This window comes from Oncorhynchus mykiss, chromosome 8 (assembly GCF_057628025.1).
Source record: "Oncorhynchus mykiss isolate SJ-2025 chromosome 8, ASM5762802v1, whole genome shotgun sequence".
NCBI classification, from domain to species: Eukaryota; Metazoa; Chordata; class Actinopteri; order Salmoniformes; family Salmonidae; genus Oncorhynchus; species Oncorhynchus mykiss.
The window spans coordinates 34,492,092-34,519,914 of NC_143029.1; the positions used below are offsets into that span (position 1 = coordinate 34,492,092).

At 42.6% G+C, this 27,823-nt stretch overlaps 1 protein-coding gene across 2 annotated transcripts in view; it reads right to left on the reverse strand.

The window, feature by feature from the left end:
* The window catches only part of LOC110529840 (synaptosomal-associated protein 25-A), a 38,553-nt gene that overhangs the window by 2,454 nt on the left and 8,276 nt on the right, over positions 1 to 27,823 (reverse strand). The window contains exons 2-7 of one of the 2 annotated variants that reach the window (XM_036985371.2): positions 13,710 to 13,854; positions 12,167 to 12,208; positions 10,452 to 10,500; positions 8,511 to 8,628; positions 1,537 to 1,656; positions 446 to 590 (exon numbers count right to left, since the gene is read on the reverse strand). In XM_036985371.2, the coding sequence (XP_036841266.2) occupies positions 446 to 590; positions 1,537 to 1,656; positions 8,511 to 8,628; positions 10,452 to 10,500; positions 12,167 to 12,208; positions 13,710 to 13,781 (546 nt within the window). In that variant the 5' untranslated portion in view covers positions 13,782 to 13,854. Of the gene's footprint in view, positions 1 to 445; positions 591 to 1,536; positions 1,657 to 8,196; positions 8,315 to 8,510; positions 8,629 to 10,451; positions 10,501 to 12,166; positions 12,209 to 13,709; positions 13,855 to 27,823 lie in introns of both variants that reach the window. The other variant, XM_036985370.2, reaches the window with a different exon arrangement.

A 27,823-nucleotide genomic window follows, 5' to 3' on the forward strand; every position in this document is an offset into this window, starting at 1 on the left:
GAGAAAGAGAGAAAAAACACAAGTTGTTTGTGGTTCTGTTTGTTTTCTCTTGGAACATTTTGCAGATAATATACGTAGATAATGGCACTTTGAGATGTGAGGCTATTGAGTCTCGGTTGTCATGTGATGTCAACAAATATTTGAACAACAACTCCTAATAATAGTATATAGACAATAAAAGACCAATAGAGGACCAATAGAGGACTAATACAGACGTGGACATCGATTAAGACAGGCCCCGTACTTCTCTGATTCAGAGGAGTTGGGTTAAATGCGGAAGACACATTTCAGTTGAATTCATTCAGTTGTGCAACTGACTAGGTATCCCATTTCCCTTCCTTTTCCCAACAGAGGACAAATAGAGGACCAATAGAGGACCAATGGAGGACCAACACAGGGCCGATACAGGACAAATAAAGGACCAATACAGGACTAAGGGCAGTACCTTTTCCATGATCCTGTCGATCTGTCGATTCTGGGTGTCGATCTCATTGCCCATATCCAGGGCCATGTGGCGCAGGTTACCGATGATGCCTCCCACCTGTTCCAGGTTCTCATCCATCTCATTTTCCCGGGCATCATCTGTTACCCTGTGGTTTAGGAACTGAATTAGGCTTGCATGCATTCAAACAAACACGCAGTCATACACGCTCGCTCGCTCGCTCGCTCGCACACACACACACACACACACACACACACACACACGTACACTTGTTTTTCTATCCTTTTCGAGACATAAAATTCATTTCCATTCAAAATCCAATTTTCGCTACTGCCTAACCCTAATTGTAACTCTAACCTCAAACCTAACCCCTAAGCTTAAAATAGCCTTTGTCCTCGCTGGGAATTGGGAAATGTCCTCACGAGGGAGAATCTTCCATCTTTTACTATCCTTGTGGGGACTTTTGGGGATTTCAGGTACCCACAAAGACAGAAGAACAAGACCACACACTACATATGAAATAATATAATTCATAAAGGTAGCCATACATATTTCACCTTTAATTTCTCCTCCTTTGGGGACCTTCGCCTCCCATCAAACTCTCTGTTCCATACAGCTCCCCCAAACTGAAAACAACTGAATATCCCTGCCCCCTACATTAACCACCAACCCACCCGGTCCCTCCACGAACCCCTCCCTTACCTGCCCCCTACATTAACCACCAACCCACCCGGTTCCTCCACGGCCCCCACCCTTACCTGCTCACTACATTAACCACCAACCCACCAGTTCCCTCCACGGCCCCCTCCCTCACCTACCCCCTACATTAACCACCAACCCACCCAGTCTCTCCACGGCCCCCTCCCTTACCTGCCCCCTACATTAACCACCAACCCACCCGGTCCCTCCACGAACCCCTCCCTCACCTGCCCCCTACATTAACCACCAACCCACCCAGTCCCTCCACGAACCCCTCCCTCACCTGCCCCCTACATTAACCACCAACCCACCCGGTCCCTCCACGAACCCCTCCCTAACCTGCCCCCTACATTAACCACAAACCCACCCGGTCCCTCCACGGCCCCCTCCCTCACCTGCGAACGAATCCTCCACTGATGGCCATCTGTTCGCGGTCGTCCACCACACGGGCAGGCTGGCTGGCCACCACCCCATCCTGGTTGTTCCCCCAAGCCTTGCTGCCGCCACTCTTCATCCTGGGGGGGGGGGGGGTCGAGGAAGAGGAGGGTGAAGCTTAATCACTACTAGATATTTTATCTATCAGGTGTAGTTGTATCATCATGAATTAATCCACCACATAGAAATATGAGAAGCAAGTCAAAGACAACAGACTAACCAAGCAAAGCAGAGAAAGCAGGCATGGGTTTGGTCATTCCTTCATTCTCCAGTCTTAACATTGTTAGTGTGATGCGATGTCATATCTCAATGGTATATAACACACTGTACTCAGGCAAGTTTAGTATGCTGAGACACATACCTTTTCCCAGCTGAAAAATTTGACCTCTTAAGTATTTACATGCATTTTGTAAACAACAGTTGGGATAACTCATTTTTTTCCACCCTCCCCAAAGCATTCCTTCACATTGAAATGCCCCACCCCTTCTCCCCCCTCACAATGGTATCTCCCAGGTTGCATCTGAAATGCCACCCTATTCCCAACACACATCCACTACTTTTGGGAATAGGGTGGCTATATGTGACACAGAACAGAGAGACAAGGGTTTGGCAGACAAGACAACATAGAATAACAGGACTGGACTGCCACATAGTTTGGGGAAGAACTGGAAAATAAAACAAAGCAGAGGGACATAACAAGACTACACTTCTTTTTTTAATGTCAAGTATTTTGTTCACGCCGTGAATCTATCTAGGATATGTTATTTTGGGGTGGAAGGTGGCCTAGTGGTTAGAACGTTGCGCCAGTAACTGAAAGGTTGCTGGGTCGAATCCCTGAGCTGACAAGGTATAAATCTGTCGTTCTGCTCCTGAACAAGGCAGTTAACCCACTTTTCCCTGGTAGGCCATCATTGTAAATAAGTAGTTGTTCTTAACTGACAGCCTAGTTAAATAAAACATAATAATATCAGGTAGTTTTAAAGGGATACTTTAAAGGGATGTAGGCAATGACTGGATGTCTATGGTATCTAATAGCATGCTAGCAGTTACCATAGACTTCCAGTCATTGTGCTAATGCTAGTTAGCATTTGCACTAATGTTCATTAGCAACTTCATTCAAACTGCACTCAGAGGCATACAAATGGTGTCCACGAGTTGGATATGACTCTGGGGAAGTAGATGATCAAACCAGGAAGTATCCCTTTAAGGTCGATCAGTGAACAGTACATTATTAAGGCATTCTTGGTCAGATGATGAGGTCTTTGTCAAAATGTTTGCTTCCTCTATTTCAGGGGGTAAGTAATATTTATGCAGTACCTGCAGTGCCTTGAGTGCAAGAAATGCCCTTGATAAATTAAATGTAATATTATTAGTAGAAGGTTTATTATTAGCAGGTTAACCAAGATGAATTTAAAACAAATTATGTAGCTGTATCTAGATTTGCTATGTACTCTGTCTGACAAAGATCTTAATATGACAGGCAGCTTCTATGGTGGCTTAGGAGGCCCTGGGCGAGTCTATGCTTCAGGCTCTTTTTAATGAGTCTATAAGTACACTGCAGTTGTCAAGATATGAACCACCATCACAAACTGTCTGTCTGTGTGAAATGTATGTCATACTGTGTTTTGTATGCAATTATTAATTTTAATAACATTCAACACATAACAACATAAGAGGACCCTGAGTTATAATGTCTATCTTGACTTCTCTTTCTTTCCTCTCCCTAAAACCATGCCTGTCTTTCCTCTAAGTAACCAAATGGCTTGGTTGGATTAAGCCTTTCTGTAACCTCAAAGCTCGAGGAGGGTAGATATTTCTTGTTTTATCAGACGATGGAGAAGATGGCTGATTCTGACCCCTCCCACTGAGCCAGTATTTATAGAAATGGACTGAGGCGATGATTACACAGACCACTGTGTTAAAACACACACCGTCAGGCACACTGGCGACGCTCCTCTCTCCCTACATTCAATTGACTCAGTTATGTAATACAATTAGTTTTACATGCAACAGTTAGGTTATCCAATTCCTTCGACGTGCCGTTTGCAACGTTCTCTGTCACTCTCTCGTTTTATGAGGTAAAAATGTGTTGTTGTTTTTTTAAAATGAGAAACTCCCAAGTCCCCTGATCAGAGTGAATCTGTTTTAGTAACATACCGTATACCCTCCATGGACTTAGAGCTCTACCTACTGTACTTGGACATGATGTCAATCAGACAACAAGAGAGAAACCTCATCAGGGTTAACTAACCCTTTGACCCACAGGCTCATAGTCCAGTGGATCGAGTTCTTGTCTCCAGTATAGATCTAGATATCTAGAACGAAGCCCTGGGTTTCAGTCAACAGGGTATCTTGCCTACAGTATGTATGATCTGGCTGACCTAGATCTGCGCTGCTTCCCTGGGGCTGCATGGGAAGAAGGGGGCACACAGCTACCACAGTGCTCTGTGGGAGTGGCGGTAGGCTACTGCATAGGCAATGCAGCGTGGTATCCACTCGTTTTTAGATTAGTCATTTGGTTTTAGTAGCCTATTATAACCTGTTTGCGTCTGGGACCAAGAGACTGAATAACAGCTTCTATCTCAAGGCCATCAGACTGTTAAATAGCCATCACTAGCACATTAGAGGCTCCTGCCTATATACGTACATAAACTTGAAATAACTGTCCACTTTAATAAATGGAACACTAGACACTTTAATAATGTTTATATATTTTGCACTATTCATCTCATATGTATATATAATTCTATTCTATTCTACTTTACCTTAGTCTATGCCGCTCTGGCATTGCTCGTCAATATATTTAGATATTCTTAATTCCATTCCTTTACTTAGATTTGTGTGCATTGGGTATATGTTGTGAAACTGTTAGACATTACTCGTTAGATATTATTGCACTGTTGTTAGATATTACTGCACTGTTGTTAGATATTAGTTGTTAGATATTACTGCACTGTTGTTAGATATTAGTTGTTAGATATTACTACACTGTTGTTAGATATTACTGGTTAGATATTACTGCACTGTTGTTAGATATTACTTGTTAGATATTACTGCACTGTTGTTAGATATTAGTTGTTAGATATTACTGCACTGTTGTTAGATATTAGTTGTTAGATATTACTGCACTGTTGTTAGATATTAGTTGTTAGATATTACTGCACTGTTGTTAGATATTAGTTGTTAGATATTACTGCACTGTTGTTAGATATTACTGCACTGTTGTTAGATATTACTGCACTGTTGTTAGATATTAGTTGTTAGATATTACTGCACTGTTGTTAGATATTAGTTGTTAGATATTACTACACTGTTGTTAGATATTATTGGTTAGATATTACTGCACTGTTGTTAGATATTACTTGTTAGATATTACTGCACTGTCAGAGCTAGAAACACAATCATTTTGCTACACCCACAATAACTTCTGCTAAACACATGTACAGTATGTGACCAATAACATTTGATTTGATTAAAAATGAATGTTATTTTATGTTTATTATTATCACAATTACTGATTATCCCTTATTCTCATTTTTTACAGTCACTACCATAATAGTGGCAAATTAATGGGACCCAATTTAGCACCCAATTATATGACAAGTAACAGGAGTTCATCATGAACATCATCAGCATCATTTTTTCAACATGTGTACCATTAATATGAGCTGCATCATCAGCATGCATGGCATTCAATGGTCATGCTCTCCAGTCATTCCAGTCAGTAGTCATTCGTGGATTGGGTGTGCAGAGTTCACAGTTGCAGGGAGAGAGACAGAGATCTGTCTGCATGACGTGCAATTACTGATCTGTTCTGCAGATCTCAGGTTATTTGGGTGTCTGACCATGTGGTATTTACATGCAGATGAAGAAAACTGACAAGCAGTCCTGGAATCTTATAGTGGCTTAGATCAAAACTATAGTGGCTATGCAAGTAATAGTAACTATAGTGGCTATGCAAGTAATAGTAACTATAGTGGCTATGCAAGTAATAGTAACTATAGTGGCTATGAAAGTAATAGTAACAAAAGTAAGTGGCTATGAAAGTAATAGTGGCTACAGTGGCTTTGATAGTCCGGCAAAAGGAGGGAGGAGAATGGTGCTGTTACGTGACGATACGTTTGCTTGGACGAGAAGGGATCTTGGAGAATGGCACTTAGAATATGGTGTTTGGAGAAGGGTGCTTGGAGAAGGGTGCTTGGAGGAAGGTGCCTGGAGAAGCCCTGCTGATAAGTTTTGGCCTGATCTATAGGAGGATAGGAGTCAAGACTTTTGGTAGGTTGGTGTGTTCAGGGGCCATAGAAAGTCTCTCCTGTCTGTCTAGCATTAATAGTTAGGGACAGCAAGTGTTTGGACATTTGTGGGCAGTATTCAGCTTGGTTATTATGCTGTTGAGGAGAACTCCAATATAGTCTGCATGCTGTATAAGCTAACACTGCATTGTTAAGGGGTTGAAAACCTCCATACACTGTTCTCACACCTTTGTTGATTGTTGGCTGTGACAGATGGGCCTGTGGGGAGCTCCCGAGCCGAGTCTGGGGATTCCACAAGATATTCTGGGATATGTCTAGAGGCCTGTCCGGATTATTACCAGAGTGAGACCCATGAGGACCTGAGGCTCCTGTCAGTCACCACTGTGTGTGTGTGTGTGTGTGTGTGTGTGTGTGTGTGTGTGTGTGTGTGTGTGTGTGTGTGTGTGTGTGTGTGTGTGTGTGTGTGTGTTTGTGTGTGTGTGTGTGTGTGTGTGTGTGTGTGTGTGTGTGTGTGTGTGTGTGTGTATGTGTGTGTGTGTGTGTGTGTGTGTGTGTGTGTGTGTGTGTGCAGAACGTGTGTGTGACATCATGTCGTGTGTGTGTGCACATATATTACCAGTTTGGACACACCTACTTATTCAAGGGTTTTTCTTTATTTGTACTATTTTCTACATTGTAGAATAATAGTGAAGACATCATAACTATGAAATAACACATATGGAATCATGTAGTAACAAAAAAAGTGTTAAAGAAATCAAAATATATTTTTGATTTTAGATCTTCAAAGTAGCCATACTTTGCCTTGATGACAGCTTTGCACACTGTTGGCATTCTCTCAACCAGCTTCATGAGGTAGTCACCTGGAACGATTTCCCAACAGTCTTGAAAGAGTTCCCACATATGCTGAGCACTTGTTGGCTGCTTTTCCTCCACTCTGCGGTCCAACTCATCCCAAACCATCTCAATTGTGTTGAGGTCAGGTGATTGTGGAGGCCAGGTCATTTGATGCAGCACTCCTACACTCTCCTTCTTGGTCAAATAGGCCTTACACATTTTGGGGTTGTGTTGGTTCATTGTCCTGTTGAAAATCAAATGATAGTCCCACTAAGCGCAAACCAGATGGGATGGCGTTTCGCTACAGAATGCTGTGTTAGCCATGCTGGTTAATTGTGCCTTAAATTCTAAATAAATCCCAGATGGTGTCACCAGCTAAGCACCCCCACACCATCACACCTCCTCCTCCATGCTTCACGGTGGGAACCACATGTGCGGATATAATCCATTCACCTACTCTACATCTCACAAAGATGTAGTCTGCGTCTCACTCTGCGTCTCACAAAAATCTCATATTTGGACTCATCAGACCAAAGGACAGATTTCCACCATTCTAATGTCCATTGCTCATGTTTATTGGTCCAAACAAGTCTCTTGTTCTTATTGGTGTCCTTTAGTAGTGGTTTCTTTGCAGCAATTTGACCACGAAGGCCTGATTCACGCAGTCTCCTCTGAACAGTTGATATTGAGATGTGTCTGTTACTTGAACTCTGCAAAGCATTAATTTGGGCTGCAATCTGAGGTGCAGTTAATTGTCCATTTCTGAGGCTGGTAACTCTAATGAACGTATCCTCTGCAGCAAAGGTAACTCTGGTTCTTCCTTTCCTGTGGCGGTCTTCATGAGAGCCAGTTTCATCATATCGCTTGATGGTTTTTGCGACTGCACTTGAAGAAACTTTGAAAGTTCTTGAAATTTTCCGGATTGAATGACCTTAATTTGTTAAGGTAATGATGGACTGTCGTTTCTCTTTGCTTATTTGAGCTGCTCTTGCCAAAATATGGAATTGGTCTTTTACCAAATAGGGATATCTTCAACTGATTGGCTCAAACGCATTAAGAAGGAAAGAAATTCTACAAATTAACTTTTAACAAGGCACACCTGTTAATTGAAATGCATTCCAGGTACCTCATGAAGCTGGTTGAGAGAATACCAAGAGTGTGCAAAGCTGTCATTAAGGCAAATGGCGGCTACTTTGAAAAATCTCAAATATAAAATAAATGTAACACTTTTTTGGTTACTACATAATTCCATGTGTTATTTCATAGTTTTGATGTCTTCACTATTATTCTACAATGTCGAAAATATTAACAATAAAGAAAAACCCTGGAATGAGTAGGTGTCCAAACTTTTGACTGGTACTATATGTGTATGTGTGAGTGTGTGTCAAGAGGTCTTACGAGAGGATCAGAGGATTGAGGGGAGGAGTCAGTCTGGTTAGAGCTTGAGCAGACTAACGCACTGCTGGCCACTATGACGTCACTTCCACCTTGGTTAATGGCAGGCAGGCAGGCAGGCAGGCAAGCATCACCTACTTGTTACATGGGCAGGAGCAAATACCACAGAATTTTCCTAGATCGTTCAAATTCTTTTCTGCATCCTTCATGTCCTTATTGATTTGATCCATTCCCTCTTCGATGCGCTCCAGTTGCTCTGATTAAACACAAGTCATTTATCCCCCACAGAACGAAGCACGTGAGAAGAAAAGGAAAGGAAAGGAAAGAACGGAAGGAGGAGAGAAGACAAAGAAGAGAAGACAACAGATTCAGACACTCACTGTGACGAAAGGGGGAAAAAATGGACGCCACCACAAGTGAAGAACCTTTGGGCTCGTTGGGTCAGTACCTACTTGTTACAGGGACATATGATAAGACCACAGCATTTCCCTAAATCTTTTAAACTTTTCTCGGCCTCCTTCATGTCTTGGTTGATATGGTTCATGCCATCTTCAACACGATCGAGTTGTTCTGGTCAGGACAAAGGGATGACAGCAGTGGAATGAATTTTATTGACTATTTGACAGAAAGATATGAGTCATGAGCAGCATTGAGCTGTATACAATAATATAATCTATATGAGTTTCTATTGTGTGCATGCATCAGTAAACTGGTATAATATGTGATGATGGATCTTCACGCCAGAGAGTACTGGGTACTGAATAAAGTTACAACTGAGACTGTCAGTTGCAGTCTCAGTTATTCTTTAGATTTTCATTTTACAGAAAGAAGCCTTTTAGTGTTGAAAAGTACGCAAAACAAAATATTTGTGGTTTATTACTCATTGGTGAGGGGATTTATTATTTTTTAAATCTAAAGATACCATCATCAACGGTTTGCCATGGCTGTAGCATCACGGCAAATCTGAAATCCTACCGATCCTATACTACAGTATCATTCCCCTAGGAGATGAGCTGTTTGTGGGCAGTGTGGACATTGGGTCAAGGCATGAATATGGTAGCTGGATGGATGTTATTGGTGTGATGTCGTGCAGGGTTGGGGTCAATTCAGTTATCAATACAGGCAATTCATCAGAAAGTGTATCATGAATTAAAATGGACCATCTTTTATATGAGGATTCTTCAACTTATAAATTGCAAACAAAATGTATGGGAGGGGATTAATGATACCGGGTAGGTGGGTGGATGGACAACTCTGATGTTCGGGTTTAGGAGGTTGCGTATGAATTACGTGCAGCACGTGTTATAGTAAGATGAGGTTGGAAAGTAGAGTAGAGTAGGTCAGGAATGCAGTCAAGGCTTAAGCCAATTGATAATGTCCACCTTTGTAAAAAATCCCCGGCATGCTTTTATACAACTAAGTCATGTGACCTTTACTTGAACAGCGGCGACTAAGAGGAATGTCAAATGGAAATAAGGTGATGTTGAACGGGTATTTTTCTTCCGCTCAGTATCAACATAATCAATGTCTTTGCTAGTAGAACATTTGTTCACAAACCCTGTATTTTTCATTCCCTTTTTAATTGATTTAATCCTGTGACTGATTCAAGCCTTGTGTACGGCATCAGTCCAGGCTTCTCCACTACGGCACCGTCAATAAGCGGAAGTCAGAGAGCAGCTAAACAGGCTTACAGCCACCTCAGCGACCAGACAGCAGTCTAAATTGGCTTCGTGGAGGCAGCGCTGGACGGATGGACTGCAGAAGGAAGGGATGAGTAGTGGATAGAGGGATGATGATAGAGGAATGAGCAGATGACTTTGAGAGTGTCATTAAGGTCCTCGGTCAGTGGGGTTTCCCCAAAAAGGAACTGATTACTGCAGTCTCACCAGCCAATGAGAAGACTGGGTTGAGGCTAATGCCTTCTGGCAAGACAATTATGCCCTCTAATCAATCCCTCCAAGCACAACAAACCAGTAGTAATGCCAGGGTTTAGGCCCTGCAATTATTTTCTCTAAATCACATTTGTTATTGGTCATTATCATGTGTAAATCATGTCTAGATTCTTTTTTTTGGGGGGGGGGGATTGGCCACTTAATGGATTACGAGCAAGTGCACAGGAAACAATTCAACTGTCAAGAAAATCTCTGTTCGTTTACATGGGTATCTAAAATATTGCTATTTGAGTGTTTTTGTACCTTCATCCACATATCTGTCTATTTCAATGCACAAGGCCCTTGAAAATAACTCAAGTTGAAATATGAAGCAGAATCTGTCATTCTAGCTAGCCACTTCAAAGCATGCACTGTTAAGTTATTCATAGCAAAAAGTCAGATGCAAGGCGGGGCACAAAGTCCTATTGGTTTTCCCTCCCAGAAGACCCATCCAACACTTACCTCCTTGCTCGTCCAACATAACCAAAGTCCTGATACCAGCATCTTTACTCTACTCCCCGAATAACCGCGGAGAAGAAGGAAGGGGTGAGAGGAAGAAGGAAGGGATGAAAAGGAAGGAAACAAGGAGAAAGAGAGAGGTAGGATCAGTAAGGGAGTATACAGAAGCCATGTAGAATGGAGATTAGAGGGCAAGGCAACGTGATAGTAAAACAGGATGACACCGTCAGAGACACCTCACGCTTTAGACAAAGTTAGATCAAGGTCTTGCAATTTGCTCAACAACAAAAAATCTCACAATAGGGGTAACACTGTCCGAATCGCAACAGCCTGATAACATTAGCATATTCGTACAGGAGGAGAGTATCAACGTTTGAGGCGAGCAATACGCAGCCACTGCAGTGTATAAATATATATTTATTTTTTTTTGTCATTTTGTAGATGCTCTTATTAGGGGATTTGAACCAGCAACCTTCTGGTTATTGGGCCAGCAAGCTTAACCACTAGGCTACCAGCCACCCTATAATTTATGCTGTAAATTAGCATTCGGGTTCCCAGAGAAATCCAAAAGTAGTAAATAATGACTCCCAGGGGTTCTAATCAAACACGATCCCCATACTGCACTGCACGGATCCCTTCAGCTCTGCTCAACACTACCACGTTATGCAAACCATATAGATGGAGATGGATACACCTTGATTCCGTCATTAAGTATTTGGAAATGCAGTTGCTTGTTTGTTTGCATGAAAAATAAAATGTTCTCACCTATTTGTTATGATGATTGAGAGAGAGAGAGAGAGAGAGACAACAACTAAAATCAAACAGAATCTGTGCTCTAAACCAGTGTGGTGACACACTCTTATCGCTGAACAATTATCACACATAATCATCTGATTAATCATAGTAGTCTGACTAATGTGTCCCTCTATTCCTCTCTCTCTCATCCTTTATAGCTCCCTCTCTCCGCTCTCCTTCTTTTTCTCCTCTTAAGTCTTCCCTTTCGCCAGACAGCCCCTCCCTCTATCTTCACAGACGCTCGTCTGTTTGTCACGTCCGAGGTGCTGGTATCTTTCTCTCCCTCTTTCCCTCCAGTATTGACAGGGAGGTGCTGGTATATTTCTCTCCCTGTCTTCCTCCAGTATTGACAGGGAGGTGCTGGTAACTTTCTCTCCCTGTCTTCCTCCAGTATTGACAGGGAGGTGCTGGTATCTTTCTCTCCCTCTCTTCCTCTAGTATTGACAGGGAGGTGCTGGTATCTTTCTCTCCCTCTCTTCCTCCAGTATTGACAGTGAGGTGCTGGTATCTTTCTCTCCCTGTCTTCCTCCAGTATTGACAGGGAGGTGCTGGTATCTTTCTCTCCCTCTCTTCCTCCAGTATTGACAGGGAGGTGCTGGTATCTTTCTCTCCCTCTCTCCCTCCAGTATTGACAGGGAGGTGCTGGTATCTTTCTCTCCCTCTCTCCCTCCAGTATTGACAGGGAGGTGCTGGTATCTTTCTCTCCCTCTCTTCCTCCAGTATTGACAGGGAGGTGCTGGTATCTTTCTCCCCCTCTCTTCCTCCAGTATTGACAGAGAGGTGCTGGTATCTTACTCATGTCAATACCACGCACTGTTCTGAGGCAGATACTGTACAGTACACTAAGGGCTGTGACACAGCTTGCATTGTATTCTGGCTTGGCGTTGTGAACACTGTAAGTATGAATGGTGTCTTTCTCTAACCTCTTCCACCAGCTGTAGCATACGACGAGTGCTCTCCAGCGACTGTGGACAGAAAGGAGAAGAAAGTTAGAATTGGAAAGCATGAGAAGACATGACAGATATGAGTGGAGACAGAGATGTAGGTTGACGAAGCTCCATAGACATCACTCCCTGTGTTTGTGAAATGGAATTGCCTGGAATTGGGACGTAGACACTGGAATCGATAACCAATACAATCAACATGGCACTACAATCAACATGATGATCATTTGGAAAGCTAATGAATTATTTGTCATTTCATACATATTCCATTGATAAGAAAATGTCAATATAATGTGCATCAGTAGGTTGAATGGTTGAAAATAGAACTCTGATGTAACTACCCGCAAAAGGGAGTCAGTCAGTTATAATATATGTTTTCTTTAGAGGCACAGAAACCATCACAACTATACTGTGGAATCAATACATTTCAAGATGTGGAAGTATTAAAGAACTTGCACTGTAAATGTATTTGAATTCAAATAAGATTTAAAAAAAAACAGTGCTTCTAATTTTTTGTATCATTCAAAGCGATATAAACCCTGTTTTTAAATAACTGCATAAAGTCTGCTTTGATAGCTTAGGATCCCAGACCCCTTCTCAACCTCTACAATTGATGGCCAGCTAGCAAACAAACTATTTTGAATACTTCTCAGAAAACCAAATATTTGAAGGTGATTGAATATATGCAAGTTATAAAATAATATATATATATATTTATTTGATGGATGCCAAATACTTGATGAAGAGCCTAAAACTACAACAGTTAGTTGAATTAGTCTAAATATATGATCATAAGCACATGGTTTGGAGGGCTCTTAGAAATGAATAATAATATAGCCTATAGCCTAGAATTAATTACATGAGGGACATGGAATCAATTCAACATTGGAGTAGACCACTTTTACAGCTTCAAAATAATTAACAAATCATAGTTACAACTATAATTATCCTAGGTCTGGCACACACATAAACTAACACTTATCCACACGCACGCACACACACACACACACACACACCACTATTATGTAAGAACGGAACCAGGTGGACTCTCCCTCCACCTGACACACAGACCCTGGTATTGCACAGTCGGAGCCAGGAGTTGTAAGCCCGAGGCTGGGGCCATCAGCATGTTACAGTACCCTCCCTGTGCATCTGCCCTGCTTGTCCTCTACAGGAGCTGGCTGCTGCTGACAGGAGGAAGTCATCTAGTGGGGCTAGATTGTGATACAATGTGTGATACTGTCAAATGTATTCGTAAAAAAAACCAAGAAGGATTTGACTGGATCTGTTTAAGTTGATTTTATGTCAAGAGGAGAGTGAGAAATTCACATTTCCTCAATTCTACAGCTAAAACATACAGATGTTTTAATTCTATAGCTAAAGCATACAGATGGTTTTGAAGTGTAGTTGCATATGCCTACATTTGGATGATTTTCTGTGTAGGCTTGAGTGTCTCTCAGGTGTCTAAAAATCTGTTGGAAATGTGGTATACAGTAGCATGGGTTGGGGCTGTGCTGCTCACCTCATCTCCAAGCTGGTAGGCGCGTTGCTGCATATCCGACAGGTCGTTGCGCATGTCCAAGTCTTCAGCCATAGCTGCTGGCTGTGCGTGGTGGAGCTGGTCTCCAACGGGGAAGAGTAGGTTCTAATGGGAGGCCGGGGATAGGCTAGAGGTGGAAAGGAGATACAAAACAACAACCATTAGCATGCTACAGTCTTTAGCACTGTAAGCTAAACAATAGTCTTTATCCCGCTAAGCTAACCGACATAACGTAGCATGCTAAGCTAAGCAACTACTTTTAGCGTGCTAAGCTAAGCCAAATAAGTATGTTCCCAAAGCTAAGGCTACGTTTCAACGACCATACTAGAATATCACAGAATACATGTTTACAGCACTTGAGTGTACAAAACATAAGGAACACCTTCCTAATATGAGTTGCACCCCCTTTTGCCCTTAGAACCGCCTCAATTCATTTGGGCATGGACTCTACAAGGTGTCGAAAGCGTTCCACAGGTATGCTGGCCTGTGTTGACTCCAATGCTTCCCACAGTTGTATCAAGTTGACTGGATGTCCTTTGGGTGGTGGACCATTCTTGATAATACACATGGGAAACTGTTGAGCGTTTTTTTTTAAACAGCTGTGTTGCAGTTCTTGACACACTCAACCCAGTGCACCTGGCACCTACTACCATACCCCGTTCAAAGGCACTTAAATATTTTGTCTTGCCCATTCACCCACTGAATGGCACACATACACAGTCCATGTCTCAATTGTCTCAAGGCTTAAAAGTCCTTCTTCAACCTGTCTCTTCCCCTTCATCTACACTGATTGAAGTGGATTTAATAAGGGATCATAGCTTTCACCTGGATTCATCTGGTCAATCTATGTCATGAAAAAAACCTAATGTTTTGTTCATTCAGTTTTGTGCTTCAGTGCACTGTTAGTGTGGATATATCAGTCTTTTTGGGAAGGGTGCTACATCATGGATTTTTATGAGATGTGTTTTTGCCCAATGTCACAGTAATTTAATTGAATTTGAATCTGTTAAGAGATTTTATCAAGGTTTAACATGAATGATTAAATAATTCTACTCAGAAACTTAACCATTAGGGATTAGAGGTTATGTAGCATGGATAAGGGGTAATTGGAAATGATAACCATTGTGGAAGAAGGAATGTATGTGTGTGTCTAAAGTAAGCAAAGAGAATCATTAACCTATGTTTGAACCGACTCAGCTATAACTCTGTGGCGATAAAATAAGACAGCGAGAGCCCCTTCAGGTTTTCCTTATCTGGAACTGTCTGCTAGGTGGTAATAGACTATGGTGAGACTTCAGGAGTTAATCCAGGTATAATGTGTCAGGTATGTGCGCTAGTGAGTTGGAATGAACTTTTGAACCTGCTTTGTCCTGGTCGAGAGGAGGAGAGACATTTTAAAACCTATGACGTCATATGTGATATATAAGCTGTTGTACATGGTTCTATGAGCAGCGCTCTCAAGAATAAATGCTATTGGCTAATTTTGGTAGACTGGTCTCTGTCTATTTTATGCAAATAAGGATCTTACAAATTCTTAGAAACAGACAGAGTGATTTTAATTGAATTGGTTAATGAACACACAAAGGAATTGTTAAATTATTTTGACAGAATCTACCCAGTTTCTTCCCCCCAAAACAAATATTTTTGTTTGATCTCATAAGCATTATTTTCTTGGATCTCAAGTGAATTAACGGCAGTCTCTTTTCCAGCTGCAGTTAGAACCCAGTATAATAGAGGAGTCGGGACGGGTGTCCTGACTCTCTGAGGTCATTAAAGATCCCATGGCACTTATCGTAAGAGTAGGGGTGTTAACCCCGATGTCCTGGCTAAATTCCCAATCTGACCCTCAAACCATCACGGTCACCTAATAATCCCCAGTTTACAATTGGCTCATTCATCCCCCTCCTCTCTCCTGTAACTATTCCCCAGGTCGTTGCTGCAAATGAGAACGTGTTCTCAGTCAACTTACCTGGTAAAATAACGGATAAATAAATAAAAAAAAATAAAAAAGGATGAGTGACTACAACAGCGTTTGTTCCACTCAATGAAAGGGAAGCAGAGCCATTGATGTTTGTAGAAGCATGGCAGTCTTAGAGAGTCGTGTCGATGGAATAGTGTGGATTAGCTAGCTAGCACACCAGACGTAAATGTTCTGCTGCAAGCCCGTGCCGTGTTCTCCTGTAGACAAGCATCATGAGAGTTTCAATCACACACCAGACAGGGGTTTGATCGTTCCTCAGCAGCAACGACCCACACTCACTAAGGGAATGATGACATTAATTGATTAACTTACTGTAGCTCAGTTGGTAGAGCATGGCTCCTGCAACGCCAGAATAGTGGGTTTGATTCCCGGGACCACCCATAGGTTAAAAATGTTTGCATACATGACTGTTAGTCACTTTGGATAAAAGTCTGTAAAATTGCATATACTATCATAATAATACAAAGGAAGTGCAATCATAATGGTATGCATGCAGCATACCACCCTGCATCCCACTACTGGCTTGCCTCTGTGGGATGCAGGGTGGTCCCTGGATGAGGGACCAGATGGTGTTGGAGGGCCAGCTGGGGGCACTCTTCCCTCTGGTCTCATGAGATCCCAGGGCATTGAAGGGGACATTGCCCTGCGACGCGTGCCAAAATCTTTGTAAACCTCAAATACACTACAATTTTAAAATGTCCTGCATTGCAGGAAAGCTCTCCCGCTACACGGTGATCAAATTAAGATCATACATCTGTAGCTGATGTGTGGTGAGCTTTCTGGCACAAAATGGTCGGCGTGCATCACACAGGTGGGTGCCAGACATTGGCGGTGGATGATGTAAGTTTCCCCCTACTTTGTAAAGCACTATATACTGTAAATCCAATCAATTATGCCACCACATATAGGTACTTAATTTGAAACAGTTTGCTCCAGCAGGAAAATAATCCTGCAGCAACAGGACATTTTTCATAAGGGAAAATCAAGTCTGAAATTCACAAAATTCAGAAACCTTTTTAAAGGTCTAATGAAGCAATTTTGATCTCAATATTAAATAATTTATGGGTAGCAATTAAATACCTTACTGTGATTGTTGGTCAAAAATCATTAAAAAAAACACATTCTTAGCAAAAAGCAATTGATGTTACTAGGACTGTCTGGGAGTGGTCTGAGTGTGGAGGGGAAAACGGAAAACTAGCTGGTATTGGCAGAGAGGCTTGGAGCTCTCTTGGTCTATTAGCTAATTCACACCCTGGTGATATCACCAGGCAGTCCAAAATTTCATCTGACCAAAACGGGCTAAAATTTATTTTTTTAAACAATAAATGGGCCTTACTATAATTTGTACTATTTAACAGTATTATTCCAAACTCATAGGGTGGAAATATATATATAAAACTCAGGTTTTTGACATCACTGTCACACACAAGTTTTACATTTCATGAATTGTAGAAAAGTTATCCTGCAACAGGGTGATCAAATTAAGATCCACGTCTGTACCCTTCACAGGTTCCGTTGATTTCTATAATATATAATCTCCTCAAGGGTAACCTAACAACATTAAAATATTCAATGTTAAAGTTATGTGTATTACTGTGCAATATTGTGTGCCAGAGAGTGTATCATTGTTTGTGACTAAGGAGTGAGAAGGACATCTACAGATGTAGGATCTTAATTTGAGACAGTTTGCTACAGCAGGAAAATCATTCTACAGCAACAGGAAATGTGAATTATTATGTGGATTATAATTAAGTGACATTTTGTAGGAGATGATACATTTTCCATTAAGGAAAATCAAGTCTTTCATTTTGAAGTGGAAATGACAATCTTTAGAAGCCTTTTTAGTGTTAAACAAATTGTTAAACAGATTCTTCAAAGTATCCACCCTTTGCCTTGATGACAGCTTTGCACACTCTTGGCATTCTCTCAACCAGCTTCATGAGGTAGTCACCTGGAATGCATTTCAATTAACAGTTGTGCCTTGTTGAAAGTTAATTTGTGGAATTTCTTTCCTTAATGCGTTTGAGCCAATCAGTTCTGTTGTGACAAGGTAGGGTTGACATACAAGATATCCCTATTTGGTAAAAGACCAAGTCCATCTTATTTCAAGAACAGTTCAAATAAGCAAAGAGAATTAACAGCCCATCATTACTTTAAGACATGAAGGTAATTCAAAATTTCAAGAAATTGTAAAGTTTTTTCAAGTGCAGTCGAAAAAAACATCAAGTGCAATGATGAAACTGGCTCTCATGAGGACTGCCACAGGAAAGGAAGACCCAGAGTTACCTCTGCAGTGGATACGTTCATTAGAGTTAACTGCACCTCAGATTGCAGCCCGTTCAGAGGAGTGCGTGACTCAGGCCTTCATGGTCAAATTGCTGCAAAGAGACCACTACTAAAGGACACCAATAATAATAAGAGACTTGCTTGGACCAAGAAAAATGAGCATTGGACATTAGACTGGTGGAAATCTGTCCTTTGGTCTGACGAGTCCAAATTTCCAACTGCCGTGTCTTTGTGAGACGCAGAGTAGGTGAACGGATGATCTCCGCATGTGTGGTTCCCACCGTGAAGCATGGAGGAGGAGGTATGATGGTGTGGGGGTGCTTTGCTAGTGACACTGTCAGTGATTTATTTAGAATTCAAAGCACACTTAACCAGCATAGCCACCATTGCATTCTGCAGCGATACGCCATCCCATCTGGCTTGCTCTTAGTGGGACTATAATTTATTTTTCAATAGGACAATGACCCAACACACCTCCAGGCTGTGTAAAGGCTATTTGGCCATGAAGGAGAGTGATGGAGTGCTGCATCAAATGACCCGGCCTCCACAATCACCCAACTTCAACCCAATTGAGATGGTTTGGGATGAGTTGGACTGCAGAGTGAAGAAAAAGCAGCCGACAACTGCTCAGCATATGTGGGAACTCTTTCAAGACTGTTGGAAAAGCAATCCTCGTGAAGCTGGTTGAGAGACTGCCAAGAGTGTGCAAAGCTGTCAAGACAAAGGTTGGCTACTTTGAAGAATATCAAATATCAAATATATTTTGATTGTTTAACACTCTTTTGGTTACTATATGATTCCGTGTGTTATTTCTTAGTTTTGATGTAGAAAATAGTAAAAATAAAGAAAAACCCTTGAATGAATAGGTGTGTCCAAACTTTTGACAGGTACTGTATATAAAACTTTGCTGGGGGCGGGGGCCACAAAAAATCTCAACTCATCATGGTCTGCCCACATGTGCATTCCCCCCCACCACATTGCGAACAAAACATGTTAGCAGCGCCCCTCTTGAATGCAGGCCGCCGGTTGCCCATCCCTGGTCTTGCGGATGCACAATAGTAGTTTCATCTTGCTGTGATGTTCTCACATTGATTTTTTTTAGCTCTCAACAGGAAAAAATACAAAATAATTTCATAGAATTTAAACAAGACTAATTTCTCTTGGTCACAGATGGATGAAATCACTTTGTGTTTTAAGTTGAAGTTGTAATGAGTCTGCACACATTTGAATGGTGTCGCTGTGCTGCTCAATGGACGTTGAGAATAAAAGTCTCTGTTGTCAATTATATGAAATAATGCCAATATTGTACTGTAAGTATGATCATATTTATTTTACAGTTATAAGAATGGTGAAATCTTATAGTAGGTCATTTATAATTGGATTGCTACTATATTCAGAAAGCATTTCAGTCCTTTCAAGCCCTATTGCCTCACTGTTGTTTCAATAATATTTACGCTATGTACTTGAGTTTGTGTCCTCAAAAGTGAGAAGACCTAAGCAATTTATTTTAAAAAATGACCGGAAAGGTGAGTTCTAGACCTTTCTAAGACTATGCAATATTACCAGTTATTGTTTATGGCAATCTCATGGAAAGGAATTACGTTTGGGCATGTCTATTTAGGCGAAAATCTAAACTTTGTCCTATCATAAATAGATGGAAGTATAATCTAAGCAGGAATCAACTGGGACATTTTAGATAACACAAGTTAAGCATGTTTCTACAAAATCAAAATCTGTACTACAAAATCAACACTCAATGTGTGAGGGGGAATGGTCCACATACATCTCCGCTGACAGATAAACAGGTTGGTTTATGTTACTCTCAGATCCAACGGGTCTCTGTGAATTACTCACTTCTGCTGCACTCTGACAGCTGCCAGCATCTGCCTCATCCTCTACCTCCCTCCCCTTTCCAAATTAATCCACTATCTTCTCTTCAAACCCAAACTATACCGCCTCATTACCTCCCTCCCCTCTCCAAACCTCCTCCACCTCCCTCCCCAAACCCATCTACTACCTCACACTTCCCCTCCAAATCCAAAATAAATCAAATTGTATTAGTCACATGCGCCGAATACAACAGTGGAATGCTTACCTACAAGCCCCTAACCACCAATGCAGTTTAAAAAAATATGAATAAGAATAAGAAATAAAAGGAACAAGTAATTAAAGAGCAGCAGTAAAATAACAATAGCGAGACCATATACTGGGGGTACCGGTACAGAGTCAATGTGTGAGGGCACCGGTTAGTCGAGGTAATTGAGGTAATATGTACATGTAGGTAGAGTTATTAAAGTGCCTGTGCATAGATAATAACAGAGAGAAGCAGAACCGTAAAAGAGAGGGTGGGGGGGCAATGCAAATAATCTGGGTAGTGTAAAGGTAGCTGGTGTAGACAGTCAGGCGCAGGACAGCAGATATGAGTAATCAACATACTTTACTCAAAAAATACAATAATACAAGGCAACATAGCGAGCCAAATCTTTTCAATCTCCTGAAGAGGAATAGGTTTTGTTGTGCCCTCTTCTATACTGTCTTGGTGTGCTTGGACAATGTTAATTTGTTGATGATGTGGACACCAAGGAACTTGAAATCGCTCAACCTGCTACACTACAGCCCCGTCGATGAGGATGGGGGGCGTGCTCGGTCCTCCTTTTCCTGTAGTCCACAATAATGTCCTTTGTCTTGATCACGTTGAGGGAGTGGTTCTTGTCCTGGCACCACACGGCCAGGCGACTGACCTCCTCCCTATAGGCTGTCTCGGCGTTGTCGGTGATCACTGTTGTGTCATCGGCAAAATACTGTTGATTGTTTCATTTGGGATTGGTAGGCAAGTCCAACTACCTGCAGAGGAAATGTAACAACAACAACAACACCTTGACAATGTCTGTTGAGATGCTTTCGACTTTAATCGTTTCATTCATTACTAACACATGTTCAATTCTCCACCACTTCTGCATGCAAGCCACTGCTAGGTCTATCTTACTATTTGTCCTGATACCAGCTAACACACTCTCTCCCACAAACACACATGCACACATGCAGACACACACACAATCTTGAGTGAGCTTTGCTGACTATCATAATTTAATCATTTTCTTTATGGCGGCAGAAAATGTTGTTAAACATTTTATATGACAGCTATTACATTTCCCAAGGTAAATAACACTTTGTACGCCTCTAGTTGAGTAGAGACTTTTGAGGAATTATTACGATTTTCAAAAGCAGTTCATCAGTTAATGCCTGCATTAACTTGAACGTTTCCACATTTCTAAACTTAATTGCCAAAGATACTGCTAATGGCGCCACAGGGGATGGCTGCCGTTTTATGGGCTCTTAACCAACCGTGCTATTTTTTTTTTTTTTTTGCATTGTTTGTAACTTATTTTGTACACAGTGTTGCTGCTACTGTCTCTTATGACCGAAAATAGCTTCTGGACATCAGAACAGAGATTACTCACCTTGAACAGGACAAATAATTTTCTTTAATGAGCCGGACGAGAGGGATTACTCCAGACACCCGACAAGGCCCTCATCCCTGTCATTTGCAGGAGAAAAAGACGGAGATATCGCGGAAGGAGATCGGGGTGCCTTGTAAGGATCCGGCGACGAGTGGCTAATCTGCCTTTGCCATCGATACTATTGGCCAACGTACAATCGGATAATAAAGTGGACAAACTACAAGCACGTATATCTTACCAATGGGACATTAAAAACTATAATATCTTATCTTTCACTGAGTCGTGGTTGAACGACGACATGAATAACATACTAGACAGCAGCCTCTGGCAGCCTCTGGTAAGACAAGGGCAATGTATATTTGTAAACAACAGCTGGTGCATGATATCTAAGGACGTCTCAAAGTTTTGCTCACCTGAGGTAGAGTATCTCATGATAAGCTGTAGACCAAACTACTTATATTCTTCGTAGCCGTCTATTTACCACCACAAACCGATGCTGGCACTAAGGCCACACTCAATGAGCTGTATACGGCCAGAAGTAAACAGGAAAATGCTCATTCAGAGGTGGCACTATGGCCGGGGACTTTAATGCAGGGAAACTCATATCCATTTTACCTAATTTCTACCAGCATGTTAAATGTGCAACCAGAGGCGAAAAAAACTCTAGACCACCTTTACTCCACACAGAGACGCGTGCAAAGCTCTACCTCGCGCTACCTCTACCTGGCAAATCTGACCATAATTATATCCTCCTGATTCCTGCTTACAAGCAAAAACTGAAGCAGGAAGAACCAGTGACCTGAGCAGATGAAGCAGATGCTAAGCTACAGGACTGTTTTGCTAGATCAGACCGGAATACTGTATGTTCCGGGATTCTTCCGATGGCATTGAGGAGTTCACCAAATCAGTCACTGGCATAATCAATATGTAACGGCTTTCATCGGAAGAAGAGAAATCGTCAGACCAAAATGCAGTGGGATACATGTTAATCTTTAATATAAGGAACTGAATACAAAAATAACAAAAGGAAAACCCGAAACAGTTCTGCAAGGTGTAACAAACACTAGACAGAAATACAACTACCCATAACTAAAAGTGGAAAAACAGGCTACCTAAGTATGATTCCCAATCAGAGACAACGATAGACAGCTGTCCCTGATTGAGAACCATACCCGGCCAAAACATAGAAATAAACAAAGCTAGACATACAAACATAGAATGCCCACCCAAATCACACCCTGACCAAACAAAAATAGAAACATACAAAGCAATCTACGGTCAGGGCATGACACATGACACTGTCGTCCCCACAGTGACTGTACGTACATACCCCAACCAGAAGCCATGGATTACAGGCAACATCCGTACTGAGCTAAAGGGTAGAGCTGCAGCTTTCAAGGAGTGGGACTCTAACACGGAAGCTTATAAGAAATCCCACTACGCCCTCCGATGAACCATCTAACAGGCAAAGCATCAATACAGGCCTAAGATCGATTCATACTACACTGGCTCCAACACTCGTTGGATGTGTCAGGGCTTGCAAACTATTACAGACTACAAAGGGCAGCACAGCCGCAAGCTTCCCAGTGACACAAGCCTACCAGACGAGCTAAATTACTTATATGCTCGCTTCGAGGCAAGTAGCAAGTCAAATCAAATTGTATTGGTCATATACACATGATTAGCAGATGTTAGTGCGAGTGTAGGGAAATGCTTGTGCTTCTAGTTCTGACAGCGCAGTAATATCTAACAAGTAATTTAACAATTCCCCAACAACTACCTAACACACACAAATCTAAAAGAAGTGAATGAGAATATGTACATATAAATATATGGATGAGTGGTGGCCAAGCGGCATAGGCAAGGTGCAATAGATGGTATAAAATACAGTATGGACATATGATATGAGTAATGTAAGATATGTAAACATTATTAAAGTGCGATTATTTAAAGTGGCATTGTTTAAAGTGACTAGTGATCCATTTATTCAAGTTGCCAATGATTGGGTCTCAATGTAGGCAGTGGCCTCTCTGAGTTAGTGATTGCTGTTTAGCAGTCTGAAGGCCTTGAGATAGAAGCTGTTCTTCAGTCTCTCGGTCCCAGCTTCATGCACCTGTACTGACCTTGCCTTCTGGATGGTAGCGGCGTGAACAGGCAGTGGCTTGGTTGGTTGTTGTCCTTGATGATCTCTTTGGCCTTCCTGTGACATTGGGTGCTATAGGTGTCATGGAGGGCAGGTAGTTTGCCCCGGTGATGCACTGTGCAGACCGCACAACACTCTGGAGAGCCTTGTGGTTGAGGGCGGTGCAGTTGCCGTACCAGGCTGTGATACAGCCCGACAGGATGCTCTCGACTGTGCATCTGTAAAAGTTAGTCATGGTTTTGGGTGACAAGCCACATTTCTTCAGCCTCCTGAGGTTGAAGAGGCGCTGTTTCCTTCCTTCACCACCTGGGGGCGGCCGGTCAGAAAGTCCAGGACCCAATTGCACAGGAAGGGGTTGAGACCCAGGGCCTCCAGCTTGATGATGAGCTTGGAGGGAGGGTACTATGGTGTTGAATGCTGAGCTGTAGTTAATGAACAGCATTCTTACATAGATATTCTACTTGTCCAGATGGGATAGGGCAGTGTGCAGTGTGATGGAGATTGCATCGTCTGTGGACCTGTTGGGGCGGTATGCAAACTGAAGTGGGTCTAGGGTGGCTAGTAAGGTGGACGTGATATTATCCTTGACTAGTCTCTCAAAGCGCTTCATGATGACAGAAGTGAGTGCCTTTAGTTAGTTTAGGTCGTTTAGTTCAGTTATCTTCACCTTCTTGGTCACAGGAACAATGGTGGCCATCTTGAAGCATGTGGGGACAGCAGACTGGGATAGGGAGCGATTGAATATGTCCGTAAACATATTCAATGGTCTTAGCATGCTCTGAGGACGCGGCTTGGATGCAGTCTGGGACAGCAGCCCTGTGAGGGTTAACATGTTTAAATGTTTTACTCATGTCGGCCACAGAGAAGGGGGGGCAGTCCTTGTCAGCAGGTCTTGACGGTTGGCACTGTCTTGTCCTCAAAGCGGGCTGGAAGCGTGACGGCGGTATCCATGACGTGGCTGGTTTTCTTTTGTAGCCCGTGATTTCCTGAAGATCCTGCCACATACGTCTCGTGTCTGAGCCGTTGAATTGCGACTCCACTTTGTCCCTGTACTGGCATTTCACTTGTTTGATTGCCTTGCGGAGGGAATAACTACACTGTTTATATTCAGCCATATTCCCAGACCTCTTTCCATGGTTAAATGCGGTGGTTTGCGCTTTCAGTTTTGCGCGAATGCCGCCATCCATCCACGGTTTCTGGTTAGGGTAGGTTTTAATAGTCACATTGGGTACAACATCTCCAATGCACTTCCTTATATACTCACTCACTGAGTCAGCGTATAGATCAATGTTGTTCTCTGAGGCTGACTGGAACGTATCCCAGTCCATGTGATCAAAACAATCTTGAAGCGTGGATTCCGATTGGTCAGACCAGCTTTGAATGGTTCTAGTCACTGGTACATCCAGTTTGAGTTTCTGCCTATAAGACAGAAGGAGCAAGATGGCTTCGTGGTCGGATTTGCCGAAGGGAGGGCGGGAGAGAGCTTTGTATGCATCGCGGAAGTTAGAGTAGCAGTGATCGAGTGTATTACCTCCGCGCGCAGTGCAATCAATATGCTGATAGAATTTAGGTAGCCTTGTTCTCAAATGTGCTTTGTTAAAATCCCCAGCTACAATAAATGCTTCCTTAGGATATATGGTTTCCCGTTTCCATAGAGTCCAGTGAAGTTCCTTGAGGGCTGTCTTGGTGGCTGCTTGATGGGGAATGTACACAGCTGTGACGATGACTGACGGGTGAGCAGAAGGACTTGAGTTCCTGTATGTTGTTATGATTACACCATGAGTCATTAATCATGAAGCATACACCCTCGCCGTTCTTCTTCCCAGAGAGGTGTTTATCTCTGTTGGCGCGATTCATGGAGAAGCCCAGTGGCTGAACTGATTCTGACACCATTTCCCGAGAGAACCATGTTTCCGTGAAACAGAGAATGTTACTATCTCTGATGTCTCTCTGGAAGGCAACCCTTGCTCAAATTTTGTCTACCTTGTTGTCAAGAGACTGGACATTGGCGACTAGTATACTTGGGAGCGGTGGGCGATGTGCACGTTTACGGAGCCTGACCAGGAAGCCGCTCCGTCTGCCCCTTCTGCAACGCCGTTGTTTTGGGTCGGCTTCTGGGATTAAATCCATTGTCCTGGGTGGTGGTCCAAACAGATGATCCACTTCGGGAAAGTCGTATTCTTGGTCGTAATGTTGGTAAGTTGACATCGCTCTTATATCCAATAGTTCTTCCCGGCTGTATGTAATAACACTTGAGATTCCCTGGGGTAACAATGTAAGAAATAATAAATTTAAAAAAAATACTTCATAGTTTCCTAAGGACTCAAAGCGAAGTGACCATCTCTGTCGGCCCCATGTTTATTTTTATATATATATTTTTTAAAACATGCATGAGAGCATCAGCTGTTCCGGATGACTGTGTAATCACGCTCTCCGTAGCCGATGTGAGTAAGACCTTTCAATAGGTCAACATTCACAAGGCCGCAGGGCCAGACAGATTACCAGGATGTGTACTCCGTGCATGCGTTGACCAAGTGTCTTCACTGACATTTTCAACCTCTCCCTGTCAGTAATACCATCATGTTTCAAGCAGACCACTACAGTCCCTGTGCCCAAGAACACTAAGGTGGTAACCTGCCTAAATAACTACTGACCCGTAGCACTCACGTCTGTAGCAATGAAGTGCTTTGAAAGGCTGTTCATGGCTCACATCAACACCATTATCCCAGAAACCAATTTGCTTGCCGCCCCAACAGATCCACAGATGATGCAATATCTATTGCACTCCACCATGCCCTTTCACAACTGGTCAAAAGGAACACCTATGTGAGAATGCTATTCATTGACTACTGCTCAGTGTTCCACACTATAGTGCCCTCAAAGCTCATCACTAAGCTAAGGACCCTGGGACTAAACACCTCCCTCTGCAACTGGATCCTGGACTTCCTGATGGGCCGCTCCCAGGTGGTAAGGGTAGGTAACCAAACATGCGCCACGCTGATCCTCAACACTGGGGGACCCTCGGGGGTCTGTGCTCAGTCTCCTCCTGTACTCCCTGTTCACTCATGACTGCATGGCCAGGCACGACTCCAACATCATCATTAAGTTTTCCGATGACACAACAGTGGTAGGCCTGATCACTGATAACGACGAGACAGCCTATAGGGAGGAGGTCAGAGGCCTGGCCGTGTGGTGCCAAGACAACAACCTCTCCCTCAACATGATCAAGACAAATGAGATGATTGTGGACTACAGGAAAAGGAGGACCGAGCACGCCCCCATTCTCATCGACAGGACTGTAGTGGAGCAGGTTGAGAGTTTCAAGTTCCTTGGTGTCCACATCCCCAACAAACTAACATGGCACACCAAGACAGTCGTGAAGAGGACACAACAAAACCTATTCCCCCTCAGGAGACTGAAAAGATTTGGCATGGGTCCTCAGATCCTCAAAAGGTTCTACAGCTGCAACTGCTCGGCTTTCTGACCACAAGGTACTACAAAGGTTAGTGAGTACGGCCCAGTACCATCACTGGGGCCAAGCTTCCTGCTATCCAGGACCTCTATACCAGGTGGTGTCAGAGGAAAGCCCTAAAAATTGTCAAATGCTCTAGCCTCCCTGGTCATAGACTGTTCTCTTTGCTACCACACGGCAAGTGCCAAGTCTAGGTCCAAGAGGCTTCTAAACTGCTTCTTCCCCCAAGCCATAAGACTCCTGAACATCTAATTAAATGGCTACCCAGACTATTTGCATTGCCCCCCCCCCCTCTCTCTTTTACGCTGCTGCAACTCTCTGTTTATTATCTATGCATAGTCACTTTATTAACTCTACCTGCATGTACATATTACCTCAATTACCTCAACGAACCTGTGCCCCCGCACATTGACTCTGTACCGGTACCCTGTACCGGTATTGTTATTTTACTGCTGCTCTTTAATTATTTGTTACTTTATTTCTTATTTTTCTAAAAACTGCATTGTTGGTTAAGGGCTTGTAAGTAACCCTTTCACTGTAAGTTTGTATTCGACGCATGTGACAAATAAGATTTTATTTAGATTTGATATAAAAGGCACCCTTCAAAGAATATACAGCTGAGCTACAATCAGCGGGCTATAATCACTGCAGGTCCTGTAATGAAAAATATGGAGATGCCTTCATTCACATTACCCACACGTTCCCTTTTGAGGTTGTAATTTTTCATGCCTTGTCCAATCACAGAGTGCTTAT